This window comes from Candidozyma haemuli (genome assembly GCF_002926055.2).
Source record: "Candidozyma haemuli strain B11899 chromosome Unknown C_2014730914, whole genome shotgun sequence".
Classification (NCBI taxonomy): Eukaryota; Fungi; Ascomycota; class Pichiomycetes; order Serinales; family Metschnikowiaceae; genus Candidozyma; species Candidozyma haemuli.
The window spans coordinates 800504-819137 of record NW_020289904.1 but is presented as its reverse complement, the minus strand read 5'-3'; the positions used below and the strand labels follow the sequence as shown (position 1 = coordinate 819137).

The window sequence follows — 18634 nt, the reverse complement described above, 5'->3', positions numbered from 1 at the left end:
TTTCGGTCCAAAAGGTACCACCATAAACTTTGGATTCCCAGGACTTCAACCGTGCAATCGCCATAATTTTCCACCCACTGCTCGTCCCTCTATACTTGTTTTAAGTGTCCCGGCGGTTAGCCCCAGCCCTGTTCCGATCAGCCGAGGGGTAGAATCTGGGGCACCGCGCACTCATATATATACCACTAGGTGCCGCTTCCACTGTTCCGAGAAGACGTCCACTGGGTGCAAAATACACATCTAAGAAACCCCCTGTTTTTTCCCGTGGTATATGGTGGATGTCAAGGACGAAACGAGTCAGAAGCTCATTCTGACCAAGACGGGGCTCCTTCGAGTGTCCCAGGCGTGTGACCGATGCCGAATGAAGAAGATCAAGTGTGATGGTGCTACTCCATGTAACAAGTGCTCTGCCATTGGGTTCGAGTGTACCACGTCAGATAAGCTTTCACGACGGGCGTTTCCAAAGGGGTATACGGTGAATTTGGAGAATCGGGTCAAGGAGCTCGAGGACGAGGTGAACAGCTTGAGGGTGAAGTTGGGCCAGGACCCGGTGGATGGGCTGGCGTCACAGACGGCGTCGCCAGTGCAACTGAAGGTCCAGCCCCAGCAGAAGGAGGCTCTGGTGAAGGAGGAATCGGATAAACATGCTTACTCGGTGACAACGCTCAAACAGAATAACAACACTATCCATATCAATAACCCAATCGACCAGATCTTCAACTTGGGCAAGAAGGGGATCATTATTGGTAACGATAACTTGAACTTTGAATCGCAATTCAACCACTTGCTTATCAACTTGGGCTTGCCGTTTCTCAAAATCACAAACTCCCACAACTACCTTCTTAACGACCCAGACTCATACTTGTACCATCCGTCATACTCCAACTATAACGATTTCCACAATAAGGACTTGGATTTGAACTATAACCCGCTTACGCTGGCCCACGATGCGGCGCTCAACTCCCAGCTACCTAAAGATGTGTATGACCTTTTCATTAAGCTCATCAACAACTTCAAAAAGATCTTCAACTCGAAGAAAGAGTTGGACCACCAGATCATCCAGTTCTTCTTGAACTATAACACTTTTATTCCCATTTTCAACTATAAAAAGTTTATGGAGACCTACGACGCTTTCCATACCATGTACCCATTCATGTTCACATACGACGATGCTACCATCAACGGGTTTAACCTTCTGACGTACGATTATCATGTTGTCAACGAATACTTGATTCTTGTTATTCAGATTTACGCCATGATTTATATGAATAATCCGTCGTTGAACCTTAATCTTTTGCTTAACCATTCCCATCCAAACTACTCGTACCGGTTCCGTAAGGATTCGGAAAGCCTGTCGATTATTCGTTCCTTGTACGACTTTCTTCCGTACCTTAATGTGTATTGCGTGTCTGTGGAGCAATTGCAGGTTTACTTGTTGTTCTTTTATTATTCGCTTTTAACGAATAACAAGGAGAAGTCGCTTGTGCTTTCGTGTCTCATCAACTCGTTCATTGGTATCCTTGGGATTAATTTGAACTCGAGAAACTTGTTCTTTAACGATTTGAGTTTGAATTTGCACGAAAGAAGAACCAGAGTCAAGATTTTCTGGGGCTTCAAGGTCTTGCTTAAATGCTTCAATTTGAAGTTTGGATTTAAACCTTCCATCAACACCACTGTCATTAATCCAGTGACCATTGAAAGATACTTTAAGTTGACCCCAGAAAAGCTCAGTACTTTGCTTGAACCTCAGCCCGGAGAGGAGGTTGATCCACTCTTCGAAACCTTGCTTAAGCCCAGTGTGGAGTTCTTGAACTTGATGAATATCATCATTCCATCCTCGTTTTCGCCAAACTATTACCAGTACTTGAAGCAAGACAAACAAGTGAATGACAATCCTAACCAGAAAAAGAGCCATCCAAACAACTTGGACTGGATTTTAAATGACGACGATGGTGACGGTAATGACGGTAACTTGAACTACAACTTCACCCAGTTCTTGACCATCGACAAAAACCTCTCTAATTGGAGGTACGCTCTTGAAGAGAAAAGACTCGATCTCATGCCTCTTCATCTCCAAATGGGGTTGCCTGTTCTTTCCAGTATTGGCGAAGATACACTCTATCATAGAGTGACGTTTGATGGTGATAACTCAAAGAAGCTTGGCTTATCTGAAGAGGGAGTGGTGAACTACTTGAACGCTGGTATTCCAGATATAAAGACCGCTCTGCAGCTTATCAAGATGCAGTTGAACTTCCATTACCTCTTGATTAGGTCGCTGAACTATTTGAACTTTGTCATTGACCGTGAACTTACCCAAGGATACTATGTCAAGATTGCCAATATCTCCAGGGAAGTACTTGCCTACTTTATTCTCATTTTCGAGCACATTGGTGAATCTGCTGAACAGACTGATTCTGGATTTGGCGCAGGCGCAAACGAATCGTCAGTTTACAACTCGTTCTTCAGTGATCCTAAAAGAATGGCAGCGGGAGTTATGTCTCCAAGTCTTGGACTTGATGTTGATGAGGATGGATTTGTCATTAATGACTTCTCGGTTAAAAGAAGAAAGCTGTCTTTGGCACTGGGAATGGCTGGAAGAATTAAGAGAAAGGAAATTCAAGCGTCTCCATATAACTCCATGCTCAACGGTCTTTCACTTACGATTATCAACTTCAAGAAGTCAATTGTACTCCAAATGCTTTACCTTCTCATTTGCACACTCAAGATTGCAAAGAAGGGAGGTGTTATGAGTGCCGATACGATCCGTGTGTTGAACCGAAGCATCAGTCTTTTCATTAAGATCTTCATCAACTACCAGCCCAACGCCAACAAGTACATGAAAACGAAGAAAGTCAAGGAAGACGATTTGTTCAAGCGTATCATCAACGACGAGCTTCGTGACGAAATCTTGAAAGATAAGCGTCTGGCAGAGGATTCGGATGATGACGATTTTGGTGAACACGATATCGACTGGGACGACGAAGATATGGATGAAGATCTCAAGTACCTCAAGGTTCTCAAGTATGTCAAGTACAAGACAAACTTATTATTTGAAAAGTCACAACAGCAAAGAAGAAGAAAACAGGAATTGGAAAAAGACCAACGAACCCTGCAACCACCACCACCGCCACAACCCCAGCAACAAATGCATCTGCTCTCGCAGCCTATGGAACAACAGCATTCTAACCTTCAACCAGGCTCTACTCCAGTGCATGATCCAACCAAGTCTTCCGTGCAGCTTCCTCCAATCATGCCATTAAGCATGGGAATGTACCAAAACGCCCAGGGAGGGTCTTTACAATACTCTGGACCCCTCTCCCCAACCATTTATGGCAGACAAAGCAGCATTTCCAAAGCCAACGGACTCAATAACAATCTTTACCTTGGCGAAGGTGCTCTCAAAGATAACGAAGTAAAAAACGAAGACGTTGCTAACGATTTGATGAACTTAAGGCACGGAAGGAGTTTTGGAGACCAAGGCGCAGGATCATCCTGATCACATATGTATTATACTTCTAGCATTTCAAAAATATCATTCAAAAAACTATTCTATTCTTTTTCTTCAAAAGTATCATTCAAAAAGCTATTCTATTCTTTTTTCATCATTCTATCATTCTATTTGTAATTACTCAGGACCATCAATGATACACTTGACGGCACCGCCAGCACGAACATGGTCGTAAGCTTTGATGGCGTCCTTAAACGAGAATCTGTCTGTGATCAAAGCTTCAAAATCAATGGTAGCGTTTTCCTTGCCGTTCTTATAGTTTTCATCCAAAATGGCCACAGACGTCTTATAGTCGCCAAAGCCGTACCTGAACGAACCGTGCAAGGAGATTTCCTTCGTAGCAAGCTCAGTAATTGGGAACTTCACGTACCCGCCAGCGTTACCCACCTGAACGTACCGGCCAGCCCGAGTCAACGAAAGCACACCTTGCTGAATACACACTTCAGCACCAGTACACTCCAAAACGACAGTAGGAGCGTGTCCCGAAGGGAAATCTTCACTAACAGCTTTCTCAGAAGTCTTGGAATTGATGGTATGTGTAGCAGCACCCATATCCTTAGCCATTTGCAACTTATTATCGAAAATATCCACCACGGTCACCGAAGCAGCACCAAACTTCTTCGCCACAGCAGCTGCAAGCAACCCAACAGGTCCAGCACCAAACACAAGCACATGGTCGCCAAACGAAACCTTAGCAAGGCGAGAAGCATGGACTCCCACACTCAACGGTTCCACAAGTGCACCCATCTCAAGCGACACATGTTCAGGCAACTTGACCAAAAAGTCCTCTGGCGACTTGAAGTACTTGCACAACGTTCCCGGCGGGTTCTGTTTATTTGGGTTAGACTCTGGCGTCGCCGCAAACACCATATGGGGACACAAGTTATACTTGCCAGCCTTATACTCTTTGCTCAACCGAGAAGGCACACCAGGTTCAATGGCCACCTTATCGCCCACCTTCAAGGAAGTAACGCCCGAGCCAACTTCTGCCACCACACCAGCAGACTCGTGGCCCAACACCATAGGCTTGGTCAACACAAAGTCTCCAATCTTGCCATGGGCATAGTAATGGATATCTGAGCCGCAGATACCGGTTTTCTTGACTTCGATAAGGACATCGTGGGGTTGGGTGAGTTTTGGAGCGTCAAACTCTTCGAAAGAGATATCGTCGATTTTGTTAAGCACGAGGGAAGGGTTTTTCATGGGAAGAAGAAGTGGTGGGAGGAGGTGGAAGGTGGAAGTTTAAAGTGAAAAATAGAGTGCGGTAGGTGATTGCGTGGGGTAATGGTGGGGTGATCTACGAAGAGGTAGGTAAAAGAACGGGGAGGAGTTTTAGAGGGTTTTTGGTGGTTTGGGGACGCTCAGGGTGGTCAGTTTAGGGGATGGGCTTTTTTTGGAGGTTTTTGGGCCGGTTTTGGGGGTTTTGGGTGGAGGTTTGGTGATGTAGAGTGGCTCCGAAAGTGGTTCCACCGCAACGAAGCTGGAAGTGCTGGGAATGACAAAGAAACGGTGGAAATTGGAAGATACGGTAAAGAGGGTTGGTTATGGCCGATGGGATTGAAAATTTAGGGAAAACCTGATTTTTAAGACACCTTTTGGTCTTTTCAGTGGTCCTTCTCTATACCCACTTTTCGCAGCCAATACGTCAAAATGGGTGCAAATCGAGAAACATACATGAAACCAACAACTACACTTTCTCTACAAATCCAGTACCAACCAAAATGCAACATGCATAAACCAAAGTAAATAAACGTAGAACTGTAAATAGGGTATAGGGTGGAAAAGAAGCCGATGGCCATTGGTTACAGATAACCTAGGGCTAAGCAGAGGCCAGGGGAGATCCAGAGTCCTTCGACTCACGATGTTGACCTTCGGCCAACATCGTTCGTTTACATCCTCACATACGACGACGACGAACCCTCTGAAACCCTCGACGTCCTCCTGGTAGCCTCCCCCGACGAAGTCACCCTCGAGACCAGCTCAGAGTCGATTTCATCATAACTCTCTGTAAAGTCAGATTCAGATAAATGCGCCAGCTGCCAGCCGTCCATATCCCAATCATCCGTCAAAATGCCCTCTGTTTCGCTATTTTCAGGCCCTGAAGGGTCAGACTCATTGTCGTCTGTCTCGTCTGTCTCTTCACTTCTCTGTCTTCTGGCGGCCTCCTCAGGATGTGCCCTTTCTTCAGGCCTTTCCCTGTCAAAATCAAACTCGCCATCGTTCAAATGAGCCGCCATCTGAATCTTATTCTTTTCTATATGTTCGTTGCAGAAATCGGCCCCTTTCTCAAACAACTCTGCAAACACCTCTAGGATCTTATCCTTGTTAGCCATAACAGCCACGGTGCCGCCAACCACAGCACCGAACGTGAGCGCCACCTTGGTTGAAAAAGCCAATGTCACAACCATGTTTTTCTTAGTAAAGCAAAGAAGAAGAGTAGGTGGTAGGTAGTTGGATAAGTGACAGAGATTATGCGCCTTCCCGATAAGTTACATGCCGTAAGGGGCAAGTATAAGGGTTTCCGGGGGTAGTTGGAGGAAGACTTTGAGAGAAAGGAGAGAGAAGGTGGGGGCTGATTGGGAATGAAGAGGATGAAATGTACCTGGTGGTGTCTTTTTTTGGGGGATTTTGGTGAGTTTTGGGAGATTTGATGGGGGTTGGTTGGTGGTGAGGCTCATAGTGAAGGATGGTCTGGGGGAACGTTGATTTGGAGGTGGAGGGGGTGGATCTTGGAGAAATAAGGTTAAAGGAAGTGAAAGGGGAGTATTGGGGTGTTTTGGAGGGATTTGGATTGCTGGGTGTGGAAGTGTTGGTGGGGTGGTACTGGATGAGGACCATGAGAAGGGAGGTTGTTCTTTGGGCGGGCCAGATGGGTAAAGAGGTGTATTGGGATAAAGAGAAGGTATAGAGGATGCTGTTTAATAGCTTTAGGGGCTTTGAAGGGAGTTGGGTTGGTGGTAAGGGATCGATTAGTGGTGAGATGAACGAGAGTGGGACTTAGGGTGGTAATTCCGGTAAGATGGCTAGAAGGACACAAGTAATGGAAACGATTTTTTCTTGGGGTTGATTTAAAGATACAAAGAGGCTTCAGGCACTGTCAGGAGCTTCTTAATGGGAGAATTGGATATGGCTGATGAGACATGCCAAAAGACTAAACTTCATGATTTGGAAACACCACACGACACAGAGCTTCTGAAAAGCAACGATTAGTTCTTTTGGAATTTTAAGGAAACGATGTGGACTATACTTGATCTTCTATCGACTTCTGTGGACTTTTTCATATTGCCTAGTGGCGAGCTTTTTCAACTTTCCATCACGAAAGAGGCTGTTTATGGAAACCAAAATACAACCATTCAAAAGCTCAAACTTTACTTTATCAAGAAAAGCTCTTCCTGCTTTCCAGGCTCCATTACCCATAAAAATAGAGAGAGATAAAAACTTTAAACGCTTTTTTTTTTTTTTTTTGTTAACTGTGTATTAAGAGGACGCCTTACGGCACGAAAACTATATCACTATAGAAAACACAACCCCTTAATCATCGGGTTTACAAGGACTTCCTCATTGCCGTCCGGCTCGAAACACCCCCGTCTGAACTTCAGCTTGAGTGTCTCTATAACTCTGTCCTTGCGTTGTAGCCTGCTCGTATGGTATTATATTCCCATCGGCAGAACCTTCTGCATCACGCCTCTAACTCCGTCAAATTTTGAGATATCACAAATCCAAAACTACAGTCATAACCGCAGAACTCAACTAAACATTTTTAAACCATCAAAACTTCCAATATTTGCCGTCCTGCCAAAACATGTCTCATGTAAGCACCCACTGACCTTCCCTTTCAAGATGGTTTCGTGGTCTAGTTGGTTATGGCATCTGCTTAACACGCAGAACGTCCCCAGTTCGATCCTGGGCGAAATCATTCTTTTTTTTTTTCGCCATTGTGCGCACCGTTTTTTCCGGTCTTCATGCCCATGTGATTTATGTCCTACAGAAAACGCAAAAAAATGATGTTGCCACCGCCACTGGAAAAACCCAGATCCTGCAAATTTATTATTAAACCACAACGTTGAAAAGGAACATTAACCTTTTCCAGATCTTTTATTATTTTATGGAGGCTTGTACTACCTGCAGGCATGGCCTTATCTTAGCTGGAAAGTCCCACGAGGGGAGTCCATATTAAGTAGATCTTGGTTCTACTTTGCATTGTTTCCCCAGTTTTCACAGTGTAGTACGGCATAGAAGACGCCTTATATGCAAACCTGGTGTCACTCCCTGCACTGATAGCGCACCTCGCCAGGACCCGTTTCCACACTTTTTTTGCACTTTCCCCGAGGAGTATATAAGTACCCCCCAGTTTCCCCCATTTTTTTTATTCTTCAACAACTTTTCAAAAGTCATGGTGTTTACTAAATTTTTCGATTCCTTCAAGGCCCAGCAGCAGGCAACAATTCCTCAGAAACAACCCGTCGTCGTTGACGATACTGCTGCTTTGCTTCAAACCAACCAAAGCCCTGAACCTCCAAAAAGAAGATGGAGTTATGTCACTTATTTGGATGCTGGCACTTTGCACAGCCAGGACGATAACTTGATGGTGGGGTTGTAAGCAGCGCTGGCGTTGCGTGGAGGTTCAATGGAACCTCTTGTTTAGCATTAGCATATTAAATACACATGAGCTGGGTCTCTAATACTTTGCAATCTTTGGGTGTAAGTTTGTAGGATGGCTCTGTGAAGTCAAGGAGGGTTTTGTTGGATGGTGCCAAGTCGTTGACGATTTCAAAGAGTGTTTCTTGTGCCAAACGACGTATTTGGGGTGTTTTAGCCTGGAGGTAGATCTGACAAACTCTCTGTCTGGCCTTGGACGTCACTTCGCTGGGCAAAACACTCAAATAGTGGAAGATTTGAAGCACCAAGGCAGTTCTCATCGCTGGAGCATTGAGCTGGAGGTTATAAGCACGGACGAAAAGGGCATTAGGGTTCCATTGGTCTGGGAAGGCTAAAGATGCATCGAAAAGCTTAACAAACAAGTTTAAAGTGGCAAGTAACGTTTTCTGGGTCCGCTGATCCAATTGTGGGAAAGGCTTGGCAAGCTTAAGTTGGCGAAGTAGGATGGAAATCATTTCCTGGCGGTCTGAGTCTAAAGCAGAGTCATACCAGATGAGTAACTGCCTGAAAGCCAGGTTTGCCAAGGCTTTAGAGACTTTTAACCCAGCCACAGAATGAACCACGCCTTCCCAGAACGCAGGGCGATGCTGCTCAGGTAGGTTTCCATAGAAAGTGAAGAGTTTATGGAAATACTCTTCATAAGTGATAGGTCTCACTGATTCGTACGTTTCTCCAGTCAAAAGACTAAATGCCATGGATCTGACGCTGTCCATGGATTCAGCAGCAAGACGGACCAATTTGTACTTGACAGAGTCGTCAATTGGGCCTTGGTGGTCTTGGAAGTGCCTGAGACACGCAAACCTGATTTGCAGTCCCACATCACCTTTATTAGTTAATGTATAGTCATCAAGAAGATCCAAGAAGGGAAATTCGGGTTTGTAGGTGAATGTGGTTCCGTTGGCGGTTAATCTTGGATTGTTTTCGATTAGAGCTGCTCGGGTTTCGGCGTCCACGGTCTTATCAGAAACTAAAAGCATCATTTGCTGTAGTTGGGGCTCATTGAGGTTCTTCCAGGGAAGCTGGCGGGCTATAAGAACGCTTCCAAGCTTGACTCGTTTACGAATATCCTCAAAGACTTCGCCTAGAATGGGTATGCTGCTGGAGATGTCTGTAGACGTCAATACAACCGGTTTAAAGTCACCTTTTAGGGAACTCTCATTGGTAATTACTGGAACCAACAAGGCCCAGAACGCTTCCTGAGCTTCTATATCTCCTTCGTCAGCAGCCAACCGTGAACTGTACCAGTACAAGTGACACACTTTATGGCCAAACTCTGAATGGTGAGAAAGCACCAGGTTCGTATCTAGACGAAGCAGAAATGGTTGAATGTCTAGTTTACGACTTCTTAAGAGCCCTCCTAGCGGCAACAAACAAAGCAAGTTTCCAGCTTGTAAGCTTTCGTAAAGAACCGCCTGGTACTCCAGTCCATCTTGAGAAACATCTAAACCAACCGTAAAACCATCCCCATTCAGTTCAGCTTCAATTAACTCAACCAACAAGCTCGAACACCTATAGTAGTACCCAAACGAAACCTCTTTAGACGATAGAACATCTACAAGCGTAGGAACCATAAGCAGTGCTGAGTACCCACACTTAACAAGATCTGTACCTGTGAGAGCCTTATCTGAATCCAAAAGAAGTGTTGTACGTTCCACCAAAAGCCTTCTTTGCTGTTCGCTGCTTTCCACGCTCAGTGCCAATAAAGGACCAAAACGGCCTATGAACTCTTGAAGAACAGGCAATGCACAACGACGAATAGTATAATCCTCGTCACAAAGAAGCACCCGAAGTATATCTGCCCAAGTATCATGCACCATTGATTTGTTAGTTAAAAGCACTTTAAAGTCATCTTGGGAGAGTGATCTGAATAATGCCCAGAGACAGAAACACGAGGCGTCTCTGATTTGAGAGCCCTGGATGACTGAGTGTTTGATATAGGATAAAAAAAGACTCTTATGGGTTAGTGAAAGAAGAATAGGAACAAATTCAGCATGAAGTACCCTGTTGAGACCCAAAAAGCCGTAGAAAAGAAGCGCTGTATGGTACTTTGTCACAGACAAGTTCGTCGAGTCAATAGTAAGATCTGGGTTATATGATGTTGGACGAGACTCCAATTCTGGAATACGAAGCTGTTTGGTAATAAACCATATGAGTTGCTGGGCGTAATTGACTGCTCTGAGTCGAAGAAAAGACACAATCTTACTGAGACACTTGGCCATGGTTTCTCTTAGGGTGATATCAAACCGACTGGATAACGGGTTGAGGATATCGTTAATAAGATTATTCACAATCCCAGACACTTTCTGGTAGTCTGCCAGGATTAGGTAGAATCTGGCTAGGCGTGAAAGAATCCCCATAATGTATAAGATATTAGTATTTGGAATCAGCGTATCCAAATGGAACTTGATCGCCAGCAAGTCCATAAGGACAATTTTTTCATAGATTTCCGGTGCCAAAGCAGCCACTGCCGTGCTGGACGAGTGTTTCAAGATCAACTTGAGTGCCATTAAGTGTCCTAGCTTCCTTCCATGGTCCCATTCAGGCCACAGTTCACAGCATGTAGAAAGGTACATTTTAAGCTGTTCAGCACCGTCAGATCTCGTTAAAAGACGTGAAAGTAAAACAGCACTTATCTTCTGGGTCATACTGGCACTTCCATACTTCTGTAGGTTCTCAATAGAAACATCATACAAGAACAGCAGAAGCCCCGAGCGTATATTTTCCAAAGGAAACGGCACCATAGTAAACGAAGCAAGCCAGAGAAGAAGCAAGTACGTTTCAAATTCCCCAATACCTTTATTCTGGATCCTCAGGATAAGTGTCTGGCCTAGACTGACGTCATTAGATAAGAACCCCACCACATGCTTATAACTTCGAACCACGCAAAGCTGGTAGAAGCAGCTGGATGTTAAGGAGGCCAACACCGAGCCTGGTTCGCTTTTAAAGTAAATACAGCTCAATACATCAACATGTTGTTGCAAGTACTCATCGAGACGTTTTGGCAGCAGCTCGAATTCCGTGACCAAGTCCTTGACTTTGGCGATACAAGGTCCACAAAGAAGCTCTATTTGGTCGAGAGGCAACCCCAGGTCGAGTCTTTCGTTGGTTGATCGTAGAAGTCCCAGGATCTCTTGGTTGATCTCTGTGTGTCTCAGTTCTTTTGAGATAGTTGTCATGGCAGGGACAAATGAGGGGAAGGCGAGGTAAATAGTGAGTTTAAAGGGCAGTACTGAGGCCCTGGAAGTATTGGAATCTCGATATAATGACGGAAAGGGTGGAAACAGGCGTGTTTTGGCTTGTAGTATGGTGAATACTATGGCTGCGAAGCCTTAACTATGGGGAAAGTGGGGTACCCGCAGATGGCGAACCAGACGTCACAGAGAGAAACCAACAACACCACTGTAATCAGGGAAAAAAACGGAACCAGAATCACTTTTAAAAACTTCAAATATGCCCCAAAATGGGGGATTTGGCGGAGGGTTAAATGACCTGGGGTAAGCTGGTGTACGGATGTTTCCACCACTTCCATACACAATTTTCCAAAATTTTCAATCCTCATAGTTAACAAACCAACTAACACTTCCACCCCCATCTACACAAACATGTCCAAAAGCTTGTTCTACCGTATAACCCAACTAAGGTCGACCATCGGCATGCCGCCAGTGACCAAGAAAAACATCAAGGCGCTCGGCTTAAGAAGAAGAAACCAAACAGTATACCAGAGAGTTTCAGCTGCCACTGCCCACAGACTCAGATTGGTGAAGGAGATGGTTTCCATTGATTTGCTAAAGGAACCAGAGGTGGAGGAGTCGAAGAAACTCGATAAGCCCAAGTGGGCCAAGGGATTTACCCAGGTCGGTAAGTTGTAAGAGATAGAGTGAGAGATGAGAAGAGGAGGATGTATCTGGTGAAAGACGAAGCCAGGCTAATTCAGAGCATAGAACGCCCGTGTGCGTCCAGTACTTGTAAATATACGGTTACGGTAAGGTTTTGTAGGGAGAGGGAGAGGAGGGAGGTGATGGGATGAGCAGAGGTGATGGAGTGCTGGGGGAAGAGATGAGGAGGAGATTGCTGGGGAGTTTTAAGGGGAGGGTGGAAAGAAAGGGGATGGTTTTGTATTGTTTTTGGCGGCGTTGTATGGAGAAACTGGAATGTTCTGTGGTTGTTGATGGAAGCATGGTATGGTGAATGAGGCTGGGAAGGATGTGTTCATTTGATCTTCAACAGGCACCCAGTGGGTTGGAAAGTACAAAGTACTCAGATTCTACTACTTTGGAGACGATTACGGGATTTTTTGAAAGGAAGAGGGTTTATTTGTTGTACTTTGCTTCCTGAAGAACCTCCATTGCCAGTGGTAAAGCTACAAGAACGCAACTGGAGAAGAAAGGGTCTTCTTTCCGTTCATTTCTTTCCCTCAATAGCTCTTGAAGGTTTCCTTATTTTTGAAATATGAGCCTTGGTATACTTACAGCTTCCAGGCCAAACATCAGTCTTTCAATATCACCACCAACTCAACCCATAGAACCATTCCATACAAACTTCCTCTTAACGTAACCCTCCCATATTTACCCAAAAGCCTCCAAATTAAGTATACAACAAATTAAGTACCTTTTCAATTCATACATCTCCATAAACTTACCCTTTCTACGTCTCTTACTCTTACCCTCCAGTTACCTACATCCAACCGTCCAACCCCCTCTTGCAACTACCTTTCTCCCTCCAAAAAACCCCAAATCACAACCAAACCAACCAAAGCCAAATCCATACTTCCTTTTAAACACCTCTTCGCTTCCACCCAAAGAAGCCATTTATCTAAACGATCAGCAAACTGTAAACTGTCTTTTTCGCAGCCACTCACCTTCCTAACCATCCATACTTTTCCACCCAAACGCCCCAAAACTCCCAGAAAAAACACTCCTATACAACCAGAACCTCCCAATTAACCACCCTACCAACTTCCACCCTCCTCCCACCTTCCTATCCTCCGTTTCGAATTCACAGCTGGTGATTGGATTCTTCAAACCTTCACGTCCTGCATACAACCCCTCGCTCAATCAAACCGTTTTTTTCCTATTCTCCGGCATCAGCCTCTCATTATAATCAACTATTCTTCTTTCGTGGTATCATCTATTCCTCCACTAACTACCCGATCCACCCGGATTACCCGATATATTCATTACCCCACTTCCCACGAACCCTTGCCCGGTCGTGAACTATAAATACCGGTCCATTTCCGCAAGAACTGGCCTTCGTTGGATTTTTCACCAACAACAACCCCCCCCTTCCTTCCTCCCTTAATTCCTTAATCAATATGTACATCAGGGCGTCCCAGAGAGGCAGGTTAACGCAATCCATCTTTACTTCCACGTTTGCCATTTGTTTCCTATTGGTGGGAGCCAACCAGATCGTTCCTTGTCCTGTTGATAGTGTTCATGGGAACGACTCTGTGGTCGACGAGAGGATGAAAAAGGCCCAGATGGCCAAGAAGGAGAAGGAGACGCAGAGCTGAGACATTTGAGGTTCGACGTTTGAGGTTCTACAAGATCATTTGTCGGCTACGCTTGCATTTTTACGTTGACGCCAGGTTTGGATAACCTGGCAGATTTCATGACAAATTTCATGACATGCACTTTTTTTTTCAGTACCGCCACGGTGCTCTGTATCATAACGTTCGGCGAAATGCCCAAAGGCTTGCCTTTATACATATAAATACTAGGATCCCATTGGATCCGTGATATCAGCCAATCACCACATCGCGTTTATGTAGCAAAATAAGGTGCTTTTTTTTCAACATCGTGCACGTGATGTTTAGGCACGTGCGTAATCACGTGTCAAATCACGTGAACCTCCCAAACCACCATAACCACCAAACCCATTCCAAACCCCTCCCTACTTTCTCTCGAAACCCTTTACCTCTTTATTTTACCCTATTTACACGCCCCCCGTCGTTTATACCCCCTCACCTACACCATTCCCAAATTCAATGTCTATACCGCATTGGGAAACAACATAAACACAAATAATTTGCTTGCCTAGTTGGTAAAACCCTTAACTAGATAAGCATCTGTCTCTGCTTCTCTCTTTCCCACACCATGAGTTCCCTTGCCTTGCCCTATACGTTCCCCAGGGCTCCCTCGGTGGACCCAGAAGCGCATAGCTTATCCAGAGATGCCCAAGTGAACAGAGATCTCGATATCAACGTGAGATATTCCGAAACCAAACCATCTGTGGCTCGTGAACCATACGTCAAGTGTTTCAGAAGCAACGAGAACAGCCCAGAGTCAATTGTGGTTCCACAGGATAACCCATTGGACGATATCCTTGGAGCTTCTCAACAAGCCATTGAAGCATATATCTTGGATATGCCATACACTAAGATGTTCACGCCAGCAGAGCCAAAGACACCTCCATTGAATAAAAAACGGTCTCGCAAGATTCTCGATGGAAAAAAAGAAAACAAGCAAGCAGAAGATGCTCGGGTTCCAAAAGCCAGAAAGACACCAGTCAAGGCTCGTCAGAGCTTAAAGAACAGTGTTTTAAGACAAGAACACGGGAAGAATAATGACCAAGACGAAGCTGACGTTTCAATCCAAGACCCCTTGGCGTGTCATGCAGAAAATATCATGAGAATGGCCATGGACTCGACCATGATGAGTTCATTCAATAACAGTTTCTCATCGACCTTTTCCAACCTTAATGAAGATTCAATTTTAGGCAAAAGAAACCTCGACAAGGAGAACAGTTTCGGGCCCTCGGGAAGGGCAGCGCCGGTTCTTGATAAGCTGAAGAGCACATTGGTGGAAATCAGTGCTCTGGACTTGGAACAGGCCGTCAGCGAGCCATACTTTAAGTAGTTTTAGTTAAAATGTTATTGAGATACCCGGAATCCCTGATATCCATTTCGTAGTACTTGTTGCGGTTGGCTTTTTCTGTTTCGGTGTAGATTTCTGGTTCCAGGATGCTGCTGGTCCGGATAGTCACTTGTTTCTTCTTCATGAGCTCTTTGGTTTGTTCAGATAAAGGAACGTTGTGCTCTGAAGCTTGGGAGACGTAGTATTGCACGAGCTCGTTATCCTCTTCTCCCTTCATTGCAGAAGATATAAGGTCTCCATAATGAGCAGAAGTTATGGTAAGACCTGAATTGGTGATATGCTGGTATAGCTTGTACCCTAGGTACTTTGCAGCTGGTGAACGTGATACCGTTCGTAGGATTATATCGTACAGGTCTTGGTTAAGCCATTCCGAAACCACATGTGGGTTGATATGGTGCATGGCTTGAAGAGCAACAACTGTGCCTGTAGCGTTCTGGTACTTCATGATATGGTGAAGCAAGCAGTTGATAAATATAGTCAACGTTGGTTTGTTATAGTTTTCCAGGAGAATGTGCTGGAGAGTGTCTCTCACGAAGAAATCTAGGATCTCTGCGTTCATAAGGATGTTTCCCTTTTTGGAGGTATGCAAATTGCCATTCAGCACTTTCTGGGGCTTGACGCCGGTTTCATCTTCTTCGAGGAGTTTGTTTTCGAGGTAATTTGTCTTGCGCCGTTCGGCTGCTTCCGTATTGGCATCCACAGCGTTGTATCTCATGAAACGGTACGACATGGCTTCACAGAGATCTCTATAAGACAAGTCAAACTCGGCTGAAAGCTTGCCGGTGAAGTTGTTTATCACTCGAAGGGTGTTTTCGATGCTGGCGTCCTTTCCTGAAGGCACGTCTTCGTCGTGGTAGCAATAAGAAACGATGATATCTAGACATAGCTCTTTGGTGAGTCCTTTCTCGCCCTTGAACGATTTATGGAGGTAATGCCATTCAATTAATGCTAAGGTGGAGTTGACGTCACCGTTTGATGCCAAGGTACGTAAGATTTCAGTGAGTGTCCTTTCACTAAGCGACGAAAGCACCTCATTCTGTTCATCCATCTTAGTGAACATCAACTCATCTAGAGAGACATTCTCCAAACCTTTCATAATGAGACGAGAATAAATAAGCTTGACGAGCCCGTAATGGTTTAACTGGAGGCCTAGGCCCAAGAACTCTGTCCAGACATCGTAGCCAAAGAAAGACGGATCCGAATCCAAGACTTTTTCAAGCCATTTAGCTAACAAATCCACATCCTGATGCAGACTCATCGCCAGCAAGACCTTCTTTGTTGGAAGCAACGCAAACACTTCGCCTATCGCCAGACTCTCCCTTAACCTTTCCACAGCCTCTTCAAATAAATCAATTCCTCGCGTATACTGGCCTGAATTAAGGTATACCGAAACGAAAGCACCAATGTATCGAGCTTCAAGCCCCCTCTCCAACCCCAGTCTCGTCATATACTTCTCATAAACCATCTTCAACTTCAAAAGCTCTGCAAAGTCTCGACAATTACCAAACACCTCTAGAAGAAGCACAGCAGCCATGTTCCGGTCCCTGGCCGTACTAAACACCTTCTGCTCGTGCATTTCCACATACAACGCAAGCGCCTTTCGAACCAACGACCGGTCTTTGCTTGTTCTTATAGCCTGTAGTGTAAGCAAGTACATCGCTGGAGTCACCAACCGCTCAGCACCCAAAGAACCCACGATATCTGCCACTTCAAGCACCAACCGAGGCCTTCCCGCCATCCCATGAAAGAACAACGCCTCTTCTACCAATCCAGACCTAATTTGAGCCTTTCCAGACCTCTTTTGTATACTTTTCAACTGTCCCTGGTACTCAGTACTAAACGCTCTGGCATCCTCCACCAGCACGTCTCCAGCAAACAGAAGCAAGTACGGAAGCGGCGGGACCTTCTCCACACCCCTAACTTCCCTAAACCGCTCGCCAATGGCCTTCAAGCACGCCCTGGCGTTGCCTCGAACCATATCCACCAAAGTAGTACTAGTACACTTGAACTAGCGCGCAGCATCACCACTTCTTCTTCTACTACTACTTCTTCTTCTATATCTTGGAATGCTCAGGAGAGGGCTTGCTACGGCTACGAAAGGCCAGTTTACGGTGTTTGACAGAGCCACCAAGCTCAGACAGAGAAGTCGGGCGGCTCTAAAGGTGGATGCTTCACGTAAAGCTGATTACCTTAGAGATGAGGTCTCACTTAGGACCATTGAACGGTTGGGGTTTATTCTTCGTGAGTTCCCCAGAGTGCTTGATTTTGGGTGTCATTCAGGCAATTTCATTAAGAGCTTGTGTACGCCGCTGGAGGTGCCGCCTGGCGGTGACCAGGCAGATGTGGAGATGACCAAACAGCTTAATGAGGATAAGGCTAAGATCAGGAATAAGATCGAGGAGTTGGTCATGGTGGACTCGTCGGCGAAGATGTTGTTTAGGGATGCAGACGAGGCGTTCAATAAGGAGTTTTCAGGGAAGATCCAGCGGGTGGTGGCGGACGAAGAGGCGTTTGAAGATGAGGTGTTCCAGCCGGAACTGTTTGACGCTGTGATTTCAAATCTCTCGCTTCACTGGATCAATGACTTGCCGCAGACGTTGAAGAATATCAATACGGTGCTTAAACCAGATGGAATGTTCATGGGAACGATTTTCGGTGGAGATACGTTGTATGAGCTTCGTACGTCGTTGCAGTTGGCTGAGCTTGAAAGAAGAGGCGGCATGTCGCCTAGGATGTCGCCGTTGGTGCACTTGAACGATGTTGGGTCGCTTCTTAACCGTGCTGGGTTTTCTATGTTGACTATAGATACGGAAGATATCGTTGTGGGTGGGTACCCAGACATTGTGGCGATGTGCCAGGATTTGCAGAACATGGGGGAGCAGAACAGTTTGATTTCGAGGGCTAATCACTTGCCTAAAGATGTTTTGCTTGCTGCTAACGAGATTTGTAAGAGTTTGCATGGCGAGGAAGGGCCAGACGGGAAGGTAACGTTGCCTGCAACGTTTAACGTGATTAATATGATTGGATGGAAGAAGAGCGACGCCCAGCCGCAGCCGTTGGCCAGGGGCACGGGCCAGGTGAACCTTAAGGATGTGTTGTGATGAAGTGGGCAGTGTAATGGACAATTGATTGGGTGTGCTGATAGGACTACGGTTGTCTTCGCTGGTGAGCATGCCAAGCGGGAGGAGTCGTCGGAGGGGAAGCTCCGTTGGATTTGTCAAAGGATATTAGTTGTTTCAGAGTTGGTTGTTTCTGGAAATCGAAGGTTGTCGTGTAACGATGGAAGCAGGCAAAGGAATGGATCTAATTGGAACTACAAGTTCACTTTGAATTCAAAGACACTGATTAAGTCATCTTTGGTTTAAAAAGAGACTTCAAAGGCCATACCTTTCGGAACCATCCAAAGATGCCATTACCGGTTATACCACCGTCACCACTTGTTTATAAACTTTACCGGTTCTGGTACTTTGCATGGGTCCTAAACCAGGGAATTTACGTGATTTGGATTCGTTTTGCTTTCAAATAAAGACTCTTCGGGCATTTCATGCGTTCATCATGGTATGGAGTTATCGGGACTAGATCAACTCGTATCTCC

General features: G+C 45.3%; 8 protein-coding genes and 1 non-coding gene across 9 annotated transcripts; 5 read left to right on the top strand and 4 right to left on the bottom strand. All coding sequences in view use genetic code 12, as the record gives it.

Moving 5' to 3' along the window:
* Positions 1 to 271: 271 nt before the first annotated feature.
* On the top strand, positions 272 to 3496 carry ZCF16 (Zcf16p; the record flags this gene model as incomplete). Its single annotated transcript, XM_025485693.1, has 1 exon — positions 272 to 3496. The coding sequence occupies one exon, from the start codon at positions 272 to 274 to the stop codon at positions 3494 to 3496; it is 3225 nt and encodes a 1074-aa protein (XP_025341158.1).
* Positions 3497 to 3625: 129 nt separating this feature from the next.
* Positions 3626 to 4711, bottom strand: XYL2 (L-iditol 2-dehydrogenase; the record flags this gene model as incomplete). The annotated part of the gene is made up of 1 exon (XM_025485692.1): positions 3626 to 4711. One exon carries the CDS (start codon positions 4709 to 4711, stop codon positions 3626 to 3628), a length of 1086 nt encoding a protein of 361 aa, XP_025341157.1.
* Positions 4712 to 5397: 686 nt separating this feature from the next.
* CXQ85_002000 (uncharacterized protein) lies at positions 5398 to 5916 on the bottom strand (the record flags this gene model as incomplete). Its single annotated transcript, XM_025485691.1, has 1 exon — positions 5398 to 5916. One exon carries the CDS (start codon positions 5914 to 5916, stop codon positions 5398 to 5400), a length of 519 nt encoding a protein of 172 aa, XP_025341156.1.
* Positions 5917 to 7350: 1434 nt separating this feature from the next.
* On the top strand, positions 7351 to 7424 carry CXQ85_001999. Its single transcript has one exon. It is a non-coding gene; the product is annotated as a tRNA-Val (tRNA).
* Positions 7425 to 8163: 739 nt separating this feature from the next.
* On the bottom strand, positions 8164 to 11343 carry CXQ85_001998 (uncharacterized protein; the record flags this gene model as incomplete). The annotated part of the gene is made up of 2 exons (XM_025485690.1): positions 8164 to 10088; positions 10119 to 11343. 2 exons carry the CDS (start codon positions 11341 to 11343, stop codon positions 8164 to 8166), a joined length of 3150 nt encoding a protein of 1049 aa, XP_025341155.1.
* A 426-nt stretch (positions 11344 to 11769) lies between these two features.
* On the top strand, positions 11770 to 13676 carry CXQ85_001997 (large ribosomal subunit protein uL30m; the record flags this gene model as incomplete). Its single annotated transcript, XM_025485689.1, has 2 exons — positions 11770 to 12029; positions 13490 to 13676. 2 exons carry the CDS (start codon positions 11770 to 11772, stop codon positions 13674 to 13676), a joined length of 447 nt encoding a protein of 148 aa, XP_025341154.1.
* A 583-nt stretch (positions 13677 to 14259) lies between these two features.
* Positions 14260 to 15021, top strand: CXQ85_001996 (uncharacterized protein; the record flags this gene model as incomplete). Its single annotated transcript, XM_025485688.1, has 1 exon — positions 14260 to 15021. One exon carries the CDS (start codon positions 14260 to 14262, stop codon positions 15019 to 15021), a length of 762 nt encoding a protein of 253 aa, XP_025341153.1.
* A 138-nt stretch (positions 15022 to 15159) lies between these two features.
* On the bottom strand, positions 15160 to 16777 carry CXQ85_001995 (uncharacterized protein; the record flags this gene model as incomplete). The annotated part of the gene is made up of 2 exons (XM_025485687.1): positions 15160 to 15168; positions 15194 to 16777. The coding sequence occupies 2 exons, from the start codon at positions 16775 to 16777 to the stop codon at positions 15160 to 15162; spliced, it is 1593 nt and encodes a 530-aa protein (XP_025341152.1).
* A 328-nt stretch (positions 16778 to 17105) lies between these two features.
* CXQ85_001994 (uncharacterized protein) lies at positions 17106 to 18140 on the top strand (the record flags this gene model as incomplete). Its single annotated transcript, XM_025485686.1, has 1 exon — positions 17106 to 18140. One exon carries the CDS (start codon positions 17106 to 17108, stop codon positions 18138 to 18140), a length of 1035 nt encoding a protein of 344 aa, XP_025341151.1.
* Positions 18141 to 18634: the final 494 nt, after the last annotated feature.